Source organism: Artemia franciscana, chromosome 3 (genome assembly GCF_032884065.1).
Source record: "Artemia franciscana chromosome 3, ASM3288406v1, whole genome shotgun sequence".
In the NCBI taxonomy this organism is placed as follows: Eukaryota; Metazoa; Arthropoda; class Branchiopoda; order Anostraca; family Artemiidae; genus Artemia; species Artemia franciscana.
In genome coordinates this window covers 15507129-15529547 of record NC_088865.1, presented here as the reverse complement: position 1 = coordinate 15529547, position 22419 = coordinate 15507129, and the positions used below count along the sequence as shown (strand labels likewise).

The 22419-nt window shown below is 34.1% G+C and overlaps 1 protein-coding gene across 1 annotated transcript in view; it reads left to right on the top strand.

Annotated features, from left to right (window-relative positions):
- The window catches only part of LOC136024622 (inhibitory POU protein-like), a 56661-nt gene extending 34242 nt beyond the window's left edge, over positions 1 to 22419 (top strand). The window contains exons 5-6 of the mRNA XM_065700052.1: positions 6288 to 6484; positions 21318 to 22419. Of these exons, the coding sequence (XP_065556124.1) occupies positions 6288 to 6484; positions 21318 to 21657 (537 nt within the window). The 3' untranslated portion in view covers positions 21658 to 22419. The remainder of the gene's footprint in view (positions 1 to 6287; positions 6485 to 21317) is intronic.

The window sequence follows — 22419 nt, the reverse complement described above, 5'->3', positions numbered from 1 at the left end:
CGGACTGTTTGATAGTATATCAAATTCCCCAAGTAACAATAAAGCGAGGCCTAATTTAGGCCCCTTATCTGAGACTTAACATTTCAGACGGAGTTCACTCACCCCTGACAATGAGTCTTTTTACTACATCTTAGTTCTGAAATAAATCTATATATATAAAAATAAGTTGTCTGTCTGTGTGTCTGTCTGTGGATCAGGTGACGTCATGTTTCTGTGTCGACTGACGTCATGAAGTTAGTTGTCGTCATTTTTGCTATGACGGTGACGTCATTAAAGATATTTAAGACATATATGTTCACGTAGAAATCTATTAATGTTTAAGTTTAAAATGACTGATGAACTTACAATGGCAAAAGCCGATGAAGATGCTCAAAGAGTCTATGCCAAAAAACTTGCTGCTGATAGAGAAAGTCAGAAAAGAAAGCGTGCCGAGGAATCAAAAGAACAGCAAGGAAACAGGCTTGAGGCTAAAGAACGCAAAACCGCGCAGTTAGATGAAGATCCACCTGGACAGCGAGAGTCAAAACATATCAAAACTGAAAATGATAGCGATGATGATTGGGTTTGGGATTTTGACTTGGATAAGGTCATCAATGCCTACCAGATTTTAGTTAAAAAAACAAAGGTTCGGCGATATGTATTTCATAGTGAAGCTGAAAAATAAAGAAGAAAAAGAAAACTGAAAAAAGAAAAAATGTAAAAAACGAAAAAATACTAAAAAGAAAAAACACTCAAAGAGAAATTACAGACCGGGACACAAATGACGACCGGGACAGAGGGAATATAAATAACGACCGGGACACTCAAAGAGAAATTACAGACTGGGATACCGGGACACAAATGACGACCGGGACACAGGGAATATAAATGACGACCAGGACACAGGTATTTAAGAATATCGTTCAAAGACAAATTTTTAATTGTAAGAAGACCGTTGAAAGAGAAATTTCCAATTGTAAAATGACTGAAGAACCTACAATGGCAACGGTACCACTATCGAAGTAGATAACCAGTGGGTTGTTCCATATTCCCCATGAGTGCAAAACGTCAACCCCAAGTCAAATTCGTGCATTGTTTGGCATCATTTTAACAACTTGCTCTCCATCAGCTCCTACAGAGTTATGGGAAAAATATAAGTCAAAAATGTCCGAAGATATACTCCATCGAAAACAGTTAGAGACGTCAGATATGACTTTTGATTTTACATCAGAAATTTATAACTACACTTTAGTTATTATAGAAGATTTGTGCGTACGTATGGCAAACAAACCTCTTCAGGATTTGGGAATGCCTTCACCTAACCGTATCGCTGCTGTTTCGACATGTGTAGAATTGGATCGTGAACAAAGTTACAGTACGAGTGATCTATTGTCGTATGTACAAAATAACATTTCCAAGTCAACGTCGGAACAAAAAGACATTTATGATACGATAATGCATTGTGTCGATAACAACGTTGGAGAAATTTTCTTTTGGATGCGCCAGGAGGTACTGGTAAAACGTTTGTGATAAAACTGATTCTGGCATCAATTCGATCAAAAAATGATATAGCGTTGGCAATTGCGTCGTCCGGAATAGCCGCAACATTGCTGCCTGGTGGAAGAACTGCTCATTCCGCTTTGAAATTGCCTCTGAATTTGCATTCTACAGAAACTCCCACGTGCAATGTTTCCAAATCATCTGGGATGGGTAAAGTATTGCAGCAATGCAAACTTATTATTTGGGATGAGTGCACAATGGCACACAAAAAATCGCTCGAGGCTCTGGATCAATGCTTGAAAGATTTGAGAGGGAAGTCGAAACCCTTTGGCAGCACATTAATATTTCTTGCGGGAGATTTCAGGCAAACATTACCTATAATACCTAGATCAACTCCTGCAGAGGAAATGAATGCTTGCCTGAAAAATTCTAATTTATGGGCACACGTAAAAATATTAAAATTAACTACAAATATGCGTGTCCGATTGCAAAACGAGGACTCTAGACAAACATTTTCAGATCAATTGCTGGCAATTGGAAACGGAAAGCTCCCAGTAGACTCAATTTCAGGACGTATACAACTACCTGCTGATTTCTGTAATTTAGTGACGTCCAAAAATGAATTGATTGAAAAAGTAATTCCGAATATTCTAAAAAATTATAAAAATAATAAATGGCTAAGTGAAAGAGCGATTCTCGCACCCAAAAATATAGACGTCCACGAAATCAACAATATTGTTTTGACCAAGATTCGAGACCAGGCAGTCCTTTACAAGTCAGTCGACACAGTTTTGGAACCAAATGAAGCGGTTAATTATCCATCTGAATTTTTAAATTCCATAGATCTTTCAGGGTTTCCACCACACGTGCTACAACTAAAAATAGGCGTACCAATAATACTTTTAAGAAATATCAACCCACCAAAGCTTTGCAATGGCACGCGACTTGCCATAAAAAAAACAATGGAAAACCTAATAGAGGCCACAATCTTGACAGGGCCTTTTGAGGGTGAGGCTGTTCTTATTCCTCGCATTCCCATGATTCCAACGGATCTGCCTTTTCAATTTAAAAGATTGCAATTCCCAATTCGATTAGCATTTGCAATCACCATTAACAAAGCTCAAGGTCAATCATTAGAAAAATGTGGTATAGATCTTAATACTGATTGTTTTTCCCATGGACAATTGTACGTTGCATGTTCGAGGGTCGGTAAACCTGACAATCTATTTATATGCAGCGACAATTGGACAGCGAAGAATGTTGTATATTCGCAAGTTTTACGCAGTTAATTTGTATTGTATTGTATCTATCTATCTATCTATCTATATAAAAACGAGTTGTGTGTATGCATGTTTGTTTGTTTGTAAAAAGAGCGTTTGCATATGACGTCATTATTAGTACATACGGCTTTGTATATGCACAGACAATGGGAAAGTCAAGAATGTTGTATATTCGCAATTTTTATGTAGTTTAACTCCTGCAGACGAAATGAATGCTTGCCTGAAAAATTCTAATTTATGGGCACACGTAAAAATATTAAAATTAACTACAAATATGCGTGTCCGATTGCAAAACGATGACTCTGGTCAAACATTTTCAGATCAATTGCTGGCAATTGGAAACGGAAAGCTCCCAGTAGTGGGAAAGCCAAGAATGTTGTATATTCGCAATTTTTACGTAGTTTGAAACACATATATAAATCTATGTATATTCACAGGTGGGACACAGGGACACAACTACAATAGCGCGTAACTAATATGGCGCGTAACGACTTACGCGCGCGGGGGGGCTTGGGGGGCGCGAAGCGCCCCACCAACTAGGTGTTGGGGTGGCGCGAAGCGCCACCCCAACAGCTAGTATATATATATATATATATATATAATATATATATACATATATATATATATATAATATATATATACATATATATATATATATATATATATATATATATATATATACATATATATATGTATATATATATATATATATATATATATATATATATATATATATATATATATATATATATATATATATATATATATATATATTTATATATATATATATATACATATACATATATATATATATATATATATATATATATATATATATATACATATACATATACATATATATATATATATATATATATATATATATATATATATATATATATATATATATATATATATATATATATATATATATATATATATTTATATATATATATATATATATATATATATATATATATATATATATATATATATATATATATATATATATATATATATATATATATATATATATATATATATATATATATATATATATATATATATATATATATATATATATATATATATATATATATATATATATATATATATATATAGGGTTATATCCAGATATAGGGAAGCTGTGATCAAGTTTGTACAAATCTTCTAAGGAAAAAAAGACCGAAGGCATAACAATCGCTCAATAGGCATATGAAAACGGTGAATTTACAACTTTTTTATTATCAATTTTAAAGCTAAAATTATCAAAATATTAATCTTTTTCGCAGAAACCAATAAATCTATTTACAATATCACACAACTTTTTTTACATAGAGTTTTTTCGCTAGCCCAGTTTTTCCCTGAACCCGTTATTTACTCATTATATGAGTATCGTGGATATTATTTTTATACATTATTTTGAATATTGATTTTGATATTACGGAAAAACATGGATGAATATATGTGCCGTTTTGCAAAAATGTAACTTAATGCGCTGCCAGAAAAAAGTTAATTGTATTTTTTCTCCGTATGTTTTATTAAATTTCTTATTTTCAAAAGTCTGAATTATTAAGGGCGGGGGGAGGTGGTAGCTCTTTAGGGGATGCTATTCGTTAGAATTTACGCTTGTTTTAAACCTGACTTTTTCTGTTCAACGTAGTTTCTGTATAATCTGTGATTGACATTTTATTCATGGCAAGTTTGGTTTGTTTTAAATCTACCACACTTTTTCTAATCTACCACAACATTGATATACTTGAACAGGATTACTGTTGCTAATTAGCCACATTTTTCAGAAAGTAAGAACATTTTTCAGAAAAACTAAATTCAGAAAATAAGTAGCACAAGTATATCAAACAGTTCGTGGTAACGAACTGTAGTAAGGAGCGACCCGGCTCAATAGTAAACGAGACTCTAAAAAACGGAATTCCGATGCAAAAGATATATAAAAAGAATTGGATTTTTATGCTGATTTCAAATATATAAGTTTCACCAAATTTAGTCTTTGTCATCAAAAGTTGCGAGCCTGAGAAAATTTGCCTTATTTTGGAACCTTATTCAAGGTCCAATCTACAAAAATGTGGGATTTCGTATTTTTTTCCAGAAGACAAATCACGGGTGCTTGTTTATTTGTTTGTTTGTTTTTTTTTTTGTTTTTTTTTTTTGTTTTGTTTTTTTTTCCCAGGGGTCATCGTATCGACCAAGTGGTCCTAGAGTGTTGCAAGAGGGGTCACTCTAACGGAAATGAAAAGTTCTAGTGCCCTTTTTAAGTGACCGAAAAAAATGGAGGGCACCTAGGCCCCCTCCCACGCTCATTTTTTTTCCCAAAGTCGACGAATCAAAATTTTGAGATAGCCGTTTGAGATAGCATTTGTTCCGCATAGACGAAAACCATAATAAGTTTGGGGATGACCTTGCACTAAAGTTTGATTCTTTCTCGCAACTCTACTTTTTAAAACAATAAAAAACTTTAGCGTAAAGAGCGGGGTGTCGAGGAGGAAAAGCCTCTTCCATATACGGAGTAATTTCTGTTCGTTTTAAGTTTTAATGTCGCTCCTTACTTTCATTTCAAAAAACTTGTTTTTTTTATTTAATACGAAACAGAACATCGGGGAAATTGACGATTAAAGGATAAAGACATATTGTGAATATTTAATATTATAATCAACATGCTGTTCTCAGTAGAAATGAAAAAGAATCACGTAAAAAAAATAACACAAACAAAAATTAAAACTGTAGACTCAGAAACAAGAGAGTACCTGGTTGACTAAAAGCCTTCACAAAAAAGAAAGAGAGATAGGGAGAGACAGAAAGAGGGAGAGAGAGAGAGAGAATGCAAAATAAGAATGTTCATTTCTTAAAAAAAGGTAATAAAGATCTTTTTCTTAAAATAAACTGTTCAAATTATTATATATCAGGATAGAATAAAGAAATATCAGTTTAGACGAACAACGCAGTCTCTTTACAATCTACTTTTTAAACCTCGATCATACTGTTGAAGAACGTTTTTGTACTTTATTTAAATTTTGGGTTTCTCGTCACCTAATGGGTCTCTATGAGGAAGTTTTGCGAGACACAAACAACTATGCCAAAAGTTACATGAAAATTCCAGAAGTAGAAAATGCTGTAAATTAATGTGCTGCTTTACTGGGACAACAGCCTCGCTTAGAACATAATTGACAACGAAAATCCATCGCCTGCTGCGAAGCTGTGCCAAGACTCCCGTTATATCTGACGTATATATATATATATATATATATATATATATATATATATATATATATATATATATATATATATATAATTTCAATACGAAAGAAGAATTGAGATGAGGGCGATGTTAAGGTTCCTTCATGAGAAAAGAACTATACGAGGTGAAAAATTGAAGTATAATTTGCACTGCAAATATCTTTATGAATTCAGACACATGTTCTGACATCCCTCCAGATAAACACTAAAATTTTAATTTTTAGTATTATTCTGTGTCACAAGATAGATATTTCAAAGTATGTTTTTCTCTTTCAGCCTCCACATATGACACACTTACCTTTAAACTGTACGGCAGGAATTGCAGAAACAGATCCGCGAGAACTTGAACAATTTGCAGAAAAATTCAAACAAAGAAGAATAAAATTAGGAGTAACTCAAGCGGATGTTGGAAAAGCCTTGGCGAACCTGCGCCTCCCAGGTGTAGGGGCCTTATCGCAGTCTACTATTTGTCGGTACGTCAAAAAGAAAATCAAATATATAGCTTAATTATTAATCAGAATGTACGATTTTACTTTCTGCATGTGATATAGGTGAAATAAATTTTAAGGGTCACTACCACTTCATAGATTTACATAAATATAAAATAAAACTCATAAGAAACTATACATAAAATCAGAAAATTGAGTCTTTTTTTATTAGTTTTAGCATGTAGAATTTTGTTTCTACTTGAATAAGAAATAAATACAAATCAGGAGCGGATCTAGAATTTTCGTGGATCTGGGAACTTCGACAGTTATGTGTTGTAAGTAGGTAGTGGAAATGGTCGTAAATTTAATCTAAAATCTAGTGAGGGTTAAAGTTCTAATAAATCTGTTGAAGTTCAGATGGTATAAAAATATTGATACAAAATTAGTATGTTATAAAAACTGCCCCACCATAAAAAAAAAAATAAAAGGCTGTTCACCATCAATAAAAATATAATATTTAATATTTTCTGAATAAGTTTTTGCCTTTGCACTTCTGGCAAGTGAGTTAAGCTTTTTATCAAACAGTTCGTGGTAACCAAACTGTAGTAAGGAGCGACCCGGCTCAATAGTAACCGAAACTCTAAAAAATAGAATTTTGATACTAAGAGTTACATCAAAAGAATCGCATTTTAATTCTGATTTTAAATATATAAGTCTCATTAAGATTAGTATAACACCTCAAAAGTTATGAGCATGAGAAAATTTACCTCATTTTAGAATACAGGGGGAAACACCCTTAAAAGTCTTACAATCTTAACGAGAATTACACTATCAGATTCAGTGTATCAGAGAACCCTATTGTAGAAGTTTCAAGCTCCTATCTACAAAAATGTGGAATTTACATTTTTTGCCCGAAGACAGGTCACGGATGCGTCTTTTTTTTTTTTTTTTTTTTTTTTTTTTAGGGGGTGATCGCATTGACTCAGTGGTCCTAGAGTGATACGAGAGGGCTCATCCTAACAGAGACTAAAAGTTCTAGTGCTCTTTTAAGTGACAAAAAAATTGGAGGGCACCTAGGCCCCCTCCCACGCTCATTTTTTTCCCGAAGTCACCAAATCTAAATTCTGAGATACCCATTTTATTCATCATAGTCAAAAACCCTAATAAAGATGTCTTTGGAGACGACTTACTCCCCCAGAGTCCCCCGGGGGGAGGGGCTGCAAGTTACAAACTTTGATCTGTGTTTACAAATAGTAATGGTTATTGGGAAGTGTATAAACGTTTTTAGGGGGATATTTTTGGTTGGGGGGGGGGAGAAGTTGAGTGGGGGTTACAGGGGAGGATCTTTCCATGGAAGAATTTGTCATGGGGAAATGAGAATTTAATGAAGGGGGCGTAGGATTTTCTAACATTCTTTAAAAAAAATGAAAAAATAAATATGAAAAGTTTTTTCAACTAAAAGTAAGGAGCAGCATTAAAACTTAAAACGAACAGAAATTATTACGCATATGACGGGTTTACCTCCTCGTAATACCTCACTCTTTACGCTAAAGTATTTTTAGTAGTTTCAACTATTTATTTTACGGCTTTCGTTATTCAGGGGTCATTCTTAAGGAATTGGGACAAAATTTAAGCTTTAGTGTTAAGAGCGAGGTATTGACGAGGGGTGAACCCTCTCATATACGGAATAAAACATACGAATATAGAAGTTCGTTACGTAAATGAATTTGTAAGTAACGTATGCTTTTTACTAATGGAACGTTCGTAAAAAATTAAAGTTCTAGTTGCATTTTGAAGTAATCAGAAAATTGAAAGGCAACTAGGCCTCCTCCCTCGCTCTTTTTTTGTTAAAATCCTCCGATTAAAACTATGAAAAAGCCATTTAACCAAAGAAAAATTAATATGCAAATTTCGTTTTACTTGTTTATGTGCGGAGAGCCAAGATCAAAACATGCATTAAATCACAAACGTCCATAAATTAAATAAAAAAAACACGTTTTTTTTAACTGAGAGTAGGGAGCGACATTAAAACTTAAAATGAACAGAAATTACTCCGTATATGAAAGGGGCTTTTTCTCCTCAAGGCCCCGCTCTTTACGCTAAAGTTTTTACTGTTTAAAAAAATAGAATTACGAGAAAGAGGCAAACTTTATCGTAAAGAGCGGGGCGTTGAGGAGGAAAAGCCCCTTTCATATACAGAGTCATTTCTGTTCGTTTTAAGTTTTAATGTCGCTCCTTACTTTCAGTTAAAAAAAACTTTTTTAAATTTAATTGTTAACAAAATATTGGTCTTGAACCATCTTTTGGGGCTATGCACTCTTTGTGACAATTTGTCTAGGTCAAACTATTTAGCGTGTTACCTTTATGGCACCGCCTAGTAACTATGATAGTAATGAAGAGTGGGATAAAGATATAACTCGTATATTCGTAAAATATATATTAAACATTAAATGCTAGTTCTTTTGGGGGTGTAACAAGAAATACAGAACGAAGCGATAAAAATGCACAGAAGAAATTTAAAACGAGTGTTTAAAGTATAGGCAATATAGCATTAACTAATCACCGTTTCTTTTTAAAAATACTTTTTTAATAAACAGTGTCAACTTTGATGAAATCTCAAAAATTTACTAATTAAAATTTTACTTTTCATAACAACGTAGCGTATTTATTCAATTTTTTAAGTTCTATATATTTCGCTTAAGTTACAGAATTAACAATTTTATAAGAAAAGTCTTTTTCATTATTTCTACAACTGCCATATCTATTTATCGCACGGTCGATGTCTACCTTAATATTTTGGTGAATGTTTAAAATGGCCAGTCCGTCAGTCTAGAGTCCTGTCAGTTTAGAGTTCTTCGTTAGTATTTCCTCTTCTATTCATCTTAGAATATTTGAATAAAGACCAAAATCGTCAAAAAATATTAAGGTATATGCTTCAAACTAAGTATGTAAGTCAAAATACCCCTGAAAAAAACAAATAATTACGGGTTTGTTATTTTTGTATTTGATAGGTACAGATTGCTGATTTAAATTTTCAGGGTTTCAAGCTGTGGTAGATTTCTTATTATTTTTTTTTATCTTGAAATTTTCATATATTCAATTCAAATTTTAAATTTCGGTATGTCTGTTGAGCACAAAAAAGAAAAAATTGAAATTTGACTCAGATCTAGCATTAAGTAAGAGAATTGTCCTGTATAAATTTTGATCTATAAACAACTAATCGTGGAAATTTGGTTCGATGACATATATCAAAATAAGTATAAAAATCCTCAGTGGTATATACAGTAGTTTAAACAATTTTATGGACAAATATACAAATCCCCTAAAAAGCAACAATGTTGTAGAAACAACCCTGCTTTGCCAAAAAAGCCAACCCTAAAAAACAAAATAGACAGCCAAAAAAAGTAATGATATTTATTCGCCTCAATGCCATAGCAAGACTCGAAAACAAATTTTTATAGTAAAAAGAAGCGAAGATTTTGCTTTTCAACCCCATTACGACAGCACAATCCTAAAAAATCATTTCGACAGCCTAAAGAAGTTAAGATTTTAAACTTCCTCTCCTTATTATTATGATACGAAGATTTTCACCTCCCAGTTAGCTTTTGTGGTAATACGGACAGATTCCCTTGATTAACTTAAATTTAGTAAAATTTTTTTGGCCGTGTGCAACGTTAGTAAAATCTAACAGAGACCGCACAAAGTAACCAAAACCTTGTTTTAAACTTGTTTGCAGAACTAAAATGTCTTAATAATTAAAAACTTATCAAAAATTCAAATATTAAAACCCATTAAAAAAATAATTTCGTTTTAATTCAAATCAGAGCAAGCGGTCCCAACCACAAATTCACCACTGCGTCAGGGGAGGGAGGCATCCCTTGATCTCCCACTGATACAAATAGATATTTAAGTTTAACGTATAAAAGTTGAAATGAATTCTTTTGAGCATAGTTATTTGTATTGACCTTTTAGCAAAGTTTATATTTTATGTTGTGTCGCTGTATACTCAAAGAATATGGAAGATCTTAGGTTGCCGAAAGCAAATTGAGGCAAAATAACATTAGCACATTTTGTGGACTTCAATACTAATACTGAAGCTGTTTTTTGAAGAAAAAAGGTTTCACCCTTTAATTTTTCTAGGTATACAAGGGATTGTTTTCTAATATTGAAATACAGAACACATTTTTATTAAGTTTTTAAGTTTGTGAAACATCAGGTAAATGTATTAAGCACTAAAGAAGCATTAAAACGTAAAGCATTAAAGCATTAAGGGAAGTGGTAGACTTTGTACATAAGGCATAATTCATGTTTAGTTTATATCCTAACGACTCTCTTTACTATCAGCTAGAAGGAACTTATTTCTTTTACTTAATTTCTATCTCTATTTGACTTTTTTCCAGGGCTTGTCTTAAAGAGGCTGGTAACCCTTTCATCCCGTGCTGTTTATGTGCAATTTCGATTTAACCTTTAAGACATGTCTCCCGGCATAGAAGGGGGGGGGTCCGAAATTTTTAATACATTTTGCTCAGAGGCTACTCCCCTCCCCCATCTGTGCGATATGACTTACCCATCAATTATGTGAATTGACTGTTTTACCTTACATTCAGAATTTTCCACAATCAAAGAGGAACTGCCAACTTACAGCCATTATGTACAAACTCCTCCACAACCCACTTGGGAAAAGAATTACTGACCCCTTCCTTATTAATAGTTGAGTATAACTACGCATTAACGTGCATAAATAAATGAAATCTCAAAGGAATCAACTGATTTAAATTAAACTTAAAAATAATTGTCTATAATAATATTTTATTGTGTATGAATTACATCTATTTTTGGGGGACGACCGATACCACGTACCATTACCATTGTGATGTCTTAACTGGGAGACAAAACAGATAGCCTGTTATTAATTTTAAATCGACGAGGGTATATAAATCGCAATTCTGATGGACAGGTTTTTCACCCTCTTGGGGCCAGAATTGTCTTGCCACAAAAAGGCAAAGAGCAACAGAAATACTGTTACGATTTCTTTTGATACTTTAAAAAGGCATAACAATTTTGTCTTTTTGTAAATGGGGGGGGGGCTTAAAATATTTTTTCATATTTTGCCAAATATGCTCAAATATGCTAATTTTCATCTCCATTTCCTCCATTTCCAGGTCTAATCCAGATATTGATGAATAAATAAGCTGTGAACTCTGTTCTCGCTTTTTCTAGGACTCTGCAAGCTATTATATTATAATGTTTGATGGGTAATTTCAAAATAATTATTTTAAATATTTACAGGGAATTTCTCGGGAGAGTGTAAAGATGCAGGCTCTGAACAAATTGAGATTGAGGAGGGGTGAGCGTAGCTGTGTTGGCCTCAGATAACTTGGTACTGCAGTGAGTCTTTAGTAGTAGTAGTGGCAGAAGAAACAGTATTCCTTGCAGTTACCACCGTCAGATATCTCCCCCTCCCCTCCTAATCTGTGCATTATTGCCTAGTAGCCATTATCGGTTTGATGGCCTATTCTCTAAAATGACCACACAAAACTAACTGATTGAAATATAAGAAGAAAATTCGACGTTTATATTAATAAGCTTCATTTAGTGTCTAATTGTGTTCTTACTCGCTATAAAAAAGGATAGATGAAAAAGTTAAAATTAGATGTTGAAAAGCTAAAAAAGACATTCTCATAAATTCTGACCTGCCGTTCGTAGATGAGGTCTTAAGACTGATAGTAATATGATTGTTTTGGATTTGGTATATAGCGTTCGTTAATAAATTTGACGAAAAAGTTAACGCTCCATAAAAGTTTCTAAAAAGAATCTAATATATGAGCGTGACTGATATACGTTTATCAAGCAACCATACTTGGTTTTACATTGAACGAAACTGTCTTCTTCTCTTAAACCCTGACAAAAACAATTGTAAATTAAATATACTATAGAGCTACAATAATATTGTCTATATTTTTATGCATTAATAGACATGATAATTAACCACAGGATATCTTCTCTACGTTAAAAAAATTACGTATAAATAGTATGCAAACTAGCCACCAGCACTGAACATCAGCTAAGTACAGCCAAACCCAAAGTATATGTAAAATCAAACAGTTCGTGGTAACGAACTGCAGTGAGGAGCAACCCAGCTCAATAGTAAACGAAACTCTAAAAATCGGACTTTTGATGCTAAGAGATACATCAAAAGAATCGTATTTTTATGCTGATTTTAAATATATAAGTTTTATCAAATTTAATCTTTGTCATCAAAAGTTAAGAGCCTGAGAATATTTACTTTATTTTGGAGAATAGGGGGGAAAACCCCCTAAAAGTCATAGAATCTTAACGAAAATCAGACCATCACATTCAGCATATAAGAGAACCCTATAGCAAAAATTTCAAGCTCTTATCTACAAAAATGTGGAATTTCAAATTTTTTGCCAGAAGACAGATTATGGGTGCGTGTTTATTTGTTTTTGTTTTTTTTTTTTTTTCTTGGGGTTATCGTATCGACCAAGTGTTCCTAGAATGTCGCAAGAGGGATCATTCTAATGTAAATGAAAAGTTCTAGTGCCCTTTTTGAGTGACCGAAAAAACTGGAGGGCACCTAGGCCCCCTCCCACGCTCATGTTTTCCCAGAGTCAACGGATCAAAATTTTGAGGTAGCCATTTTGTTCCACATAGTCAAAAACCATAATAACTATGTCTTTAGGGACAACTTACTCCCCCACAGTCCCTGGGGGAGGCGCTGCAAGTTACACACTTTGACCAGTGTTTACTTATAGTAATGGTTATTGGGAAGCGTACAGACGTTTTCAGGGGGATTCTTTTGGTTTGGGGGGTCGGGTTGAGGGGAGGGGGCTAAGTGGGAGTATCTTTCCTTGGAGGAATATGTCTATATGGAAGAAAAACCCAATAGCATTGCTATAAAAAAAACAATGAATAAATAAACATGAAAAAGTTTTTTCAATTGAAAGTAAGGAGTAGCATTAAAACTTAAAACGAACAGAGATTATTAAGCATATGAGGGGTTCTAAAAATACTTTAGCATAAAGAGCGAGGTATTTAGGAGGAGGTAAATACATCGCTCTTTATGCTAAAGTATTTTTAGAAATTTCAACTACTTATTCTACGGCCTTTCTGATTCAGGGGTCATTCTTAAAGAATTGGGACAGAAACTAAGATTTAGTATAAAGAGCGAGGTATTAACGAGGGGACAAACCCCCTCATATACATAATAAAAATATAAGAATATAAACTTTTTTTACGTAAGTTAATTCTTAAGTTATGTATATTTTTTACTAATAAAAACGTTCGTTAAAAATTAAAAGTTCTAGTTGCCTTTTTAAGTAACCAAAAAATTGGAGGGCAACTACGCCTCCTTCCCCACCCCAGACGATTTCTCAAAATCGTCTGATCAAAATTAAGAGAAAGCCATTTAACCAAAAAGAGAATTAGTATGAAAATTTCATTTTAATAATTTATGTGCGGAGAGCCAAAATCAAACATGCATTAATTCAAAAACGTTCAGAAATTAAATAAAAAAATCATTTTTTAACTGAAAGTAAGGAGCGATATTAAAACTTAAAACGAACAGAAATTACTCCGTTTATGAAACGGGTTTTCCCCTCCGCAATCCCTCGCTCTTTACGCGAAAGTTTGACTCTTTGCCACAATTCTAATTTTTAAAACAATTAAAAACTTTAGCGTAAAGAGCGAGGGATTGTGGAGGGGAAAACCCATTTCATATACGGAGTAATTTCTGTTCGTTTTAAGTGTTAGTGTCGCTCCTTACTTTCAGTTAAAAAACTAGTTTTTTTTATTTAATTACAAACAAAGACCGTGGCCATCGGCGACAATTAGATAGGATTCACATGGGTTCGGTGTCATTCCCAGACTTCATATTTACCCCCTCTAGATTCTGAATCATATCTATTGGGTGATATTACCAATGAAAAACACGTTTTTTTAATATTCTCAGTGAAAAAATTAAAAAAAAACGAAGCAACTCCCCCCCCCCCTTGATTTTGAATATGTATCCCTCCTATGTTCTTGCGAACTGAGGCTAATTGAGGTCCTCTGGTGACTAGTTACGGTACTTATCAAACAGTTCGTGGTAACGAACTTGCCAGAAGTGTACTGACTTCTGGGAAGTGTACAGACGTTTTCAGGGGCATTTTTTGGTTGGGGGAGGGGTTGAGAAGAGGTGAATATGGTGGGGGAACTTTTCATCGAGGAATTTGTCATGGGGGAAGAAAATTTCCATGAAGGGAGTGCAGGATTTTCTAGCATTATTAAAAAAAAAAACAATGAAAAAATAGATATAAAAAAGTTTTATCAACTGGAAGTAAGGAGCCACGTTAAAACTTAAAACGAACAGAAATTATTACGCATATGAGGGGCTCACCTCCTCCTAATACCTCGCTCTTTACGCTAAAGTATTTTTAGTAATTGCAACTATTTATTATACGGCTTCTGTGATTCAGGGGTCATTGTTAACGAATTGGGACAAAATTTAAGCTTTAGTGTATAGAGCGAGGTACGGACGAGGGGGTGAACCCCCTCATAGATTTAATAAAAACATGAGAATACAGAAGTTCGTTACGTAAGCTAATTTATAAGTTATGTATATCTTTTACTAATAAAAATATTCGTAAAATATTAAAAGTTCTAGTTGCCTTTTCAAGTAACCAAAAATCGGAGGGCAACTAGGCTTCCTCCCTCGCTGCTTTTTTCTCAAAATCATTCGATCAAAACTATGAGAAAGCCATTTAGCCAAAAAAAAAAAAAATATAAATGCAAATTTCGTTTTAATTATTCCTCTGCGGAGAGCCGAAATCAAAACATGTATTCATTCAAAAACGTTCAGAAATTAAAAAAAGAAAACAAGTTTTTTTTAACTGAAAGTAAGGAGCGACATTAAAACTTAAAACGAACAAAAATTACTTCGTATATGAAAGGGGCTGCTTCCTCATCAGCGCCCCGCTCTTTACGCTATTAAATAAAAAAAAAACAAGTTTTTTAACTGAAAGTAAGGAGCGACATTAAAACTTAGAACGAACAGAAATTACTTCGTATATGAAAGAGGCTGGTTCCTCCTCAACGCCCCGCTCTTTACGCTAAAGTTTGACTCTGTCTCTCAATTTTTTCTTAAACAGTAAAAAAAAATTTAGCGTAAAGAGCGGGGCGTTGATGAGGAAGCAGCCTCTTTCATATACGAAGTAATTTCTGTTCGTTTTAGTTTTAATGTCGCTCCTTACTTTCAGTTAAAAAAACTTGTTTTTTTTATTTAATTTCTGAACGTTTTTGAATCAATGCATGTTTTGATTTTGGCTCTCCGCAGAGGAATAATTAAAACGAAATTTGCATTTTTTTTTTTTGGCTAAATGGCTTTCTCATAATTTTGATCGAATGATTTTGAGAAAAAAAGAGCGGAGGAAGAAGCCTAGTTGCCCTCCGATTTTTTGGTTAGTTAAAAAGGCAACTAGAACTTTTAATTTTTTACGAATATTTTTATTAGTAAAAGATTTACGTAACTTATAAATTAGCTTACGCAAAGAACTTTTGTATTCTCATATTTTTATTACATATATGAGGGGGCTCGCCCCCTTGTCAGATCCTCGCTCTTTACACTAAAGCTTAAATTTTGTCCCAATTCATTAAGAATGACCCCAGAATCACAAAAGCCGTAGAATAAATAGTTGAAATTACTAAAAATACTTTAACGTAAAGAGCGAGGTATTAGGAGGAGGTGAGCCCCTCAAATGGGTAATCATTTCTGTTTGTTTTAAGTTTTAGTGCTGTTCCTTACTTCCAGCTGAAAGAACTTTTTCATATTTATTTTTTCATTGTGTTTTTAAATAATGCTAGTAAATCCTGCGCTCCCTTCGTGGAGATTTTCTTCCCCCATGACAAATTATCGATGGAAAGTTCCCCCATTATATCCCCCTCTTCTCAAACCCTCCCCCAACCAAAAAAATCCTCCTGAAAACACCTGTACACTTCCCAATAACCATTACTATATGTAAGCATTGGTCAAAGTTTGTAACTTGTTGCCCCTCCCATGGGGACTGTGGGGGAGTATTTTGTCCCCAAAGACATAGTTATAAGGTTTTTCGACTACGCTGAATAAAATGGCTATCTCAGAATTTTGATCCGTTGACTTTGGTAAAATAATTAGCGTGGGAGGGGGCCTAGGTGCCCTCCAATTTTTTTGGTCACTTAAAAAGGGCACTAGAACTTTTCATTCCCGTTAGAATGAGCCCTCTTGCAACATTCTAGGACAACTGGGTCGATACGATCACCCCTGGGAAAAAAAAAACAAACAAAAAAACAAAAAAACAAATAAACACGCATCCGTGATCTGCCTTGTGGCAAAAAATACAAAATTCTACATTTTTGTAGATAGGAGCTTGAAACTTCTACAGTAGGGTTCTCTGATACGCTGAATCTGATGGTGTGATTTTCGTTAAGATTCTATGACTTCTAGAAGGCGTTTCCCCCTATTTTCTAAAATAACGCAAATTTTCTCAGGCTCGTAACTTTTTATGGGTAAGACTAAACTTGATGAAACTTATATATTTAAAATCAGCATTAAAATGCGATTCTTTTGATGTAGGTATTGGTATCAAAATTCCATTTTTTAGAGTTTTGGTTACTATTGAGCCGGGTCGCTCCTTACTACAGTTCGTTACCACGAACTGTTTGAAAGTTTTTTACTGCCTTAAAAAGCAGAGTTGAGAGAAAGAATCAAACTTTAGCGTAAAGAGCGGGGCGTTGATGAGGAAGCAGCCCCTTTCCTATACGAAGTATTTTTTGTTCGTTTTAAGTTGTAATGTCGCTCCTTACTTTCAGTTAAAAAACATGTTTTTTTACTTATTTGTAATATACAAGAAAGCCTTGAGAATTTCGATCGCGAATGTGAGACATTACCCGCTTTTCATGGTGCTAATACCAGACAATTAGCTTCGGCTCGCTGGGAAAATACATTGTAGCTATATTTTAATTGAATTTTTAGTGGGTATTTTGGTGAGGTTATGCTAGGTTAGGTTTAGGTAACGCATTTAATATAATGCACTCCGGGCCACCCCCCTTCCATAGTTCTTTGTTGTAGTGTCCAAAATTTTGTTAACAAAGTTTTGTATTTTTATTTTGTTTTATTTCATCAGCATCAACAAAAATTCACTTCTCGAGTGTTACTCGTATAATACATAAGTACCCTAGTTACAGTTTTTACCGGGGGACAAACATACACATGTTCACAAATACTTATTATAGACTAAGCCGTTCCACGAAAATCAAACAATTTGAAGTTGTAATTGTAAAACCGAATATTTTGATACTACTACAACTATCACTGATAATAACTCACTACAGCACCAAGTAGCCGGAGGCCAACATAGCTACGCACGCTCCTCCTGCAACCTAATCTATTCAAGGCCTCCCTGTTTACACCCTCCCAGGAAGTTTCCCACTTCCTTTAAATCTTAATTTATGACATCCTCCCAACCCAGATGAGGACGACCTGCTTTCCGTGTAGCCCCAGACGATTGGCCAAAAAGGACAATCTTCAGCAATCTGTCATCCTTCCTCCACAGAATTCGGCCTAGTCATCTCAACCTTTTTTTTCATTATCAAACAGTTCGTGGTAACGAACTGTAGTAAGGAGCGACCCGGCTCAATAGTAATCGACACTTTAAAAAACGGAATTTATATAACAATAGTTACAACAAAAAAATCAAATTTTGATGCTGATTTTAAATACATAAGTTTCGTTAAGTTTAGACTTGCTCATCAAAAGTTACGGGCCTGAGAGAATTTGCCTTATTTTAGAAAATAGGATGAAACAACCCTTAAAAGTCATTGCATCTTTGCAAAGAAAATCGAAAAAAGAAATGAAAAGAAAATCACACCATTAGATTCAGCGTATCAGAGAACCCTAAAATAGAAGTTTAAAGCATCTATCTAAAAAATATGGAATTTTGTATTTTTTGCCACAAGACAGATCACGGATGCGTGTTTATTTGTTTATTTTTTTGTTTTTTTTCCCCAGGGGTGATTGTATCGACCCATTGGTCCTAGAATGGCTCATTCTATCTTAAATGAAAAGATCTAGTGCCCTTTTTATGTGACCAAAAAATTTGAGGGTACCTAGGCCCCCTCCCAAGCTCTTTTTTCCCAAAGTCACCGGATCAAAATTCTGAGATAGCTATTTTATTCAGCATAGTCGAAAAACTTAATAACTATGTCTTTGGGACGACTTACTCCTCCGCAGTCCCCATGGGAGGGGCGGCAAGTTTCAAACTTTGACCAGTGTTTACGCATAGTAATGGTTATTAGGAAGTGTACAGACGCTTTCAGGGGGGGGGGCTTTTTGGTTGGTGGAGGGGGTGAGGTGAGGGAGTGATCTTTCCATGGAGTAATTTTTCATGAGGGAAAAAAAATTCCCATGAAGGGGGCGCAGGATTTTTTAAGCATTTTTTAAAGAACAATGAAAAAAATATGAAAAAGTTTTTTCAACTGAAAGTTAGGAGCAGCATTAAAACTTAAATCGAACAGAAATAATTACTTATATGAGGGGTTCACCTCCTCCTAATACCTTGCTCTTTACGCTAAAGTAACTTTATTAATTTCAACTATTTATTCTACGGGCTTTGTGATTCAGGGGTCAATCTTAAGGAATTGGGACAAAATTTAAACTTTAGCGTAAACAGCGAGGTATTGACGAGGTGATGAGCCCCCTCATATACGTAATAAGAACATACAAATATAGAAGTTCGTTACGTAAGCTAATTTGTAAGTTACGTATATTTTTACTAATAAAAACGTTCGTAAAAAATAAAAATTTCTAGTTGCTTTTTTAAATAACCAAAAAATTGGAGGGTATTTGTGCCTACTCCCCCGCTCTTTTTTCTCAAAATCGTCCGATCAAAACTATGAGAAAGCCATTTAGCCATAAAAATAAATTAATATGCGAATTTCGTTTTAATTATTCATTTGCAGAGAGCCAGAATCAAAACATGCCTTAATTTAAAAACTTTCAGAAATTAAATAAAAACAAGTATTTTTAACTGAAAGTAAGGAGCGATATTAAAACTTAAAACGAACAAAAATTACTCCGTATATAAAAGGGGCTGTTTCCTCCACAACGCTCCGCTCTTTACGCTAAAGTTTTTTACTGTTTGAAAAAGTAGAGTTGAGAAAAAGAGTTCAACTTTAGCGTAAGAGCGGGGCATTGAGGAGGGAATAGCCCCTTTTATATACGGAGTAATTTTTGTTCGTTTTAAGTTTTAATATCGATCCTTACTTTCAAATAAAAAAACATTTTTTTGTTTAATAGCCCTAGAAAGCGGGATTGAACCACATTTTTCGTACAACCTACTGTTTGAAATACGGTCAGTCAGCCGGGTACCCACAACAATCCGTAGGCAATTTCTCTGGAAAACATCTAGTAAATTTTGGTCCGCTTTTCAGAGTGTCCATGGTTAAGAGCCATATTTGACCACTGTCATCACTGTAGCTTCCAATATTTTAATCTTGGTTTGTAGACTTATCTTCCTATTCTTCCAAACTTTTTTTAACTGTGAAAAAAAACACCCTGAGCCTTAGCTTTTCTACTTTTACATCTTCACTGCTCCCACTGTCCTTACTAATAATACTACCAATGTAAGTGAGGCTGCCCACCTGATCAATCTTGTCATTACCCAACGTCACCTTTTCATCTTCACTTTTTCTTAGCCTTAGTGAATTAGTCTTCTTAACAGTATTTTTCAAACCAATTTTAGCACCCTGAACTCGCAAAACCTCTAAAAATTCAGTCATTTTGCTTACACTTTCATCTAATATGCTTAAATCACCAGCATAATCTAAGTCCTGGTGCGTTTTTCCTCCCAAAACCCATGCCAGTAGCAACTTTTTAAGCAAATTTTTTTTAGTGTATTTCTTCATCTTCTAAGGGAATCTTTGTCCAGATAAATCAATCTCAATGCTAGTATTTTGATAAGTTTGAGTTTTGTAACAAGGGTAAATGTATCGGGCAGGCTTTTCCCTTTGGTCTTAGAAATGTCTGAATCGATAAAGTTTCTTAAAATTTTTATGCAAAATTATTAGTGTTGTGTTTCCCGAATTGGCTGAAACCTTGTAGCAAAATTCCTAATGCTAAAAAAGTTTTGCTGAAGTGATGGTGTATTGAAATCTAGAACCCCTATCTAGTCCCTCAAAACATTTGATGAAAAGTCAAACAAACTGAAAATATTCATAAGGGAGATAAAATGTGAAATTTCCACATATCAGGATAAACAATCCAGGATAAACGAATCGGGGAAAAGACTATTTCTAATTTAATATGGTCTGGTCCCTGATATGCCTGCCAAATTTCATCGTCCTAGCTTATCTGGAAGTGCCCAAACTTGGAATCTGGTTACATTTTTCTTTCCATATTGCTTCAACAACCATCTAAAAAATATCAACCAAAATTATTTATTTTATGTGATGCTCCATTACTTTGACAGGATTCTAACCTTAGAAACATTGTAGATTAGTAAGTAGCTTTGTTTACTAATACTTCTGTCCTCTGGGCTATGGTAATTAGGTGACTAACTCTTATCCGAGAGAATGAACTGAGACTTTTCTTTGAGAACCAGGGTGCTGTTTGGAGAGGAGCTACGGGAGCCAGGATTATTTCCTAATTTTTAAACAGCAGTACAAAGCTTCATAAAATAAGTAATCTGATGATAAACACAATGGCAATAGACTTTTTTTGTACTCCCTAAACCATTTCTCTTTTATTTATGTGTGACTGTTGTTCCAGGAATGGGTGGCAATCTTTTTATAGTATCTGCTAATACTTGTTTTTCTTTTATATGCTGACAGAATATAATATTTCCAGTTTTGAGTCGTTGACACTATCTCACAATAACATGATAGCGTTAAAGCCGGTTCTTCAAACATGGCTAGAGGAAGCGGAGGCCCAAGCCCGAGATCGGCGGCGTAATCCGGACGCGCCTTCAGTGTTGCCATCTACAGAAAAGAAAAGAAAGAGGACAAGCATAGCAGCGCCAGAAAAACGTTCTCTTGAAGCCTATTTCAGTGTACAACCAAGACCAAGTGGTGAAAAAATAGCAGCAATTGCTGAAAAACTAGATTTGAAAAAGAATGTTGTTAGAGTGTGGTTTTGTAATCAGAGACAGAAGCAAAAAAGAATGAAATTTGCTGCACAGCACTGTTGATTAATTTAGGTATACCGTGGCTTCACATTCCTACTTAAAGGCTGTCAGTACGGAACCTGTACGTGTAAGCTTTTTTTATGAATGGTTTCTTTTCCACTGACCATGATCTCTGAACAGGTGAATCGTGATCAATATTTGTCGCTATCGTAAACATATTTATATAAGAATCTCCAGATCGCAATTGACAATATGAATTTATCTCAATTCTGTTATGACAATCGAAGTGATTTAAGTCAGTTTTCTGGAAGTTTGATTCTAGAGAAACACCAAAACTATATGAACATAAAAGAAATTTTTCAACAAAACACATCTAAAGCTAAAAACGGGAATTATTGGCATACTGAATCCTGATTAATTTATTTATAACCAAAACTCTCAGTCATAACGACATATTTCCTTTACAAATTAATCAGCAAAACACCAAATAACTTAGCCTGTCCCCTCTACTCATATTCCAAATTAAAAAAAATATATTTAATTTTGAGAAGATAAACTTTTGACTTGAAAGCAACGATTTGAGATTGCCAGCTACCTTTTTTTTTTTAATAGATACCCATGTAACGTTTTTAGGTTTTGATTTTAATATTATATCAGAGTTTTTACTTTGAAGCAAGGCCGTATCCAGGAAAGGGGGCTCAGGGCTGAACCCCCCTCCAAAAAAATTTATCTGACTCATAAAATCGAAGAAAAAATGCATATAAGCAAATTTGTGATTTGTATCACAAATTTTTTACCCCCCCCCAAAAAAAAAAAAATTCTGGA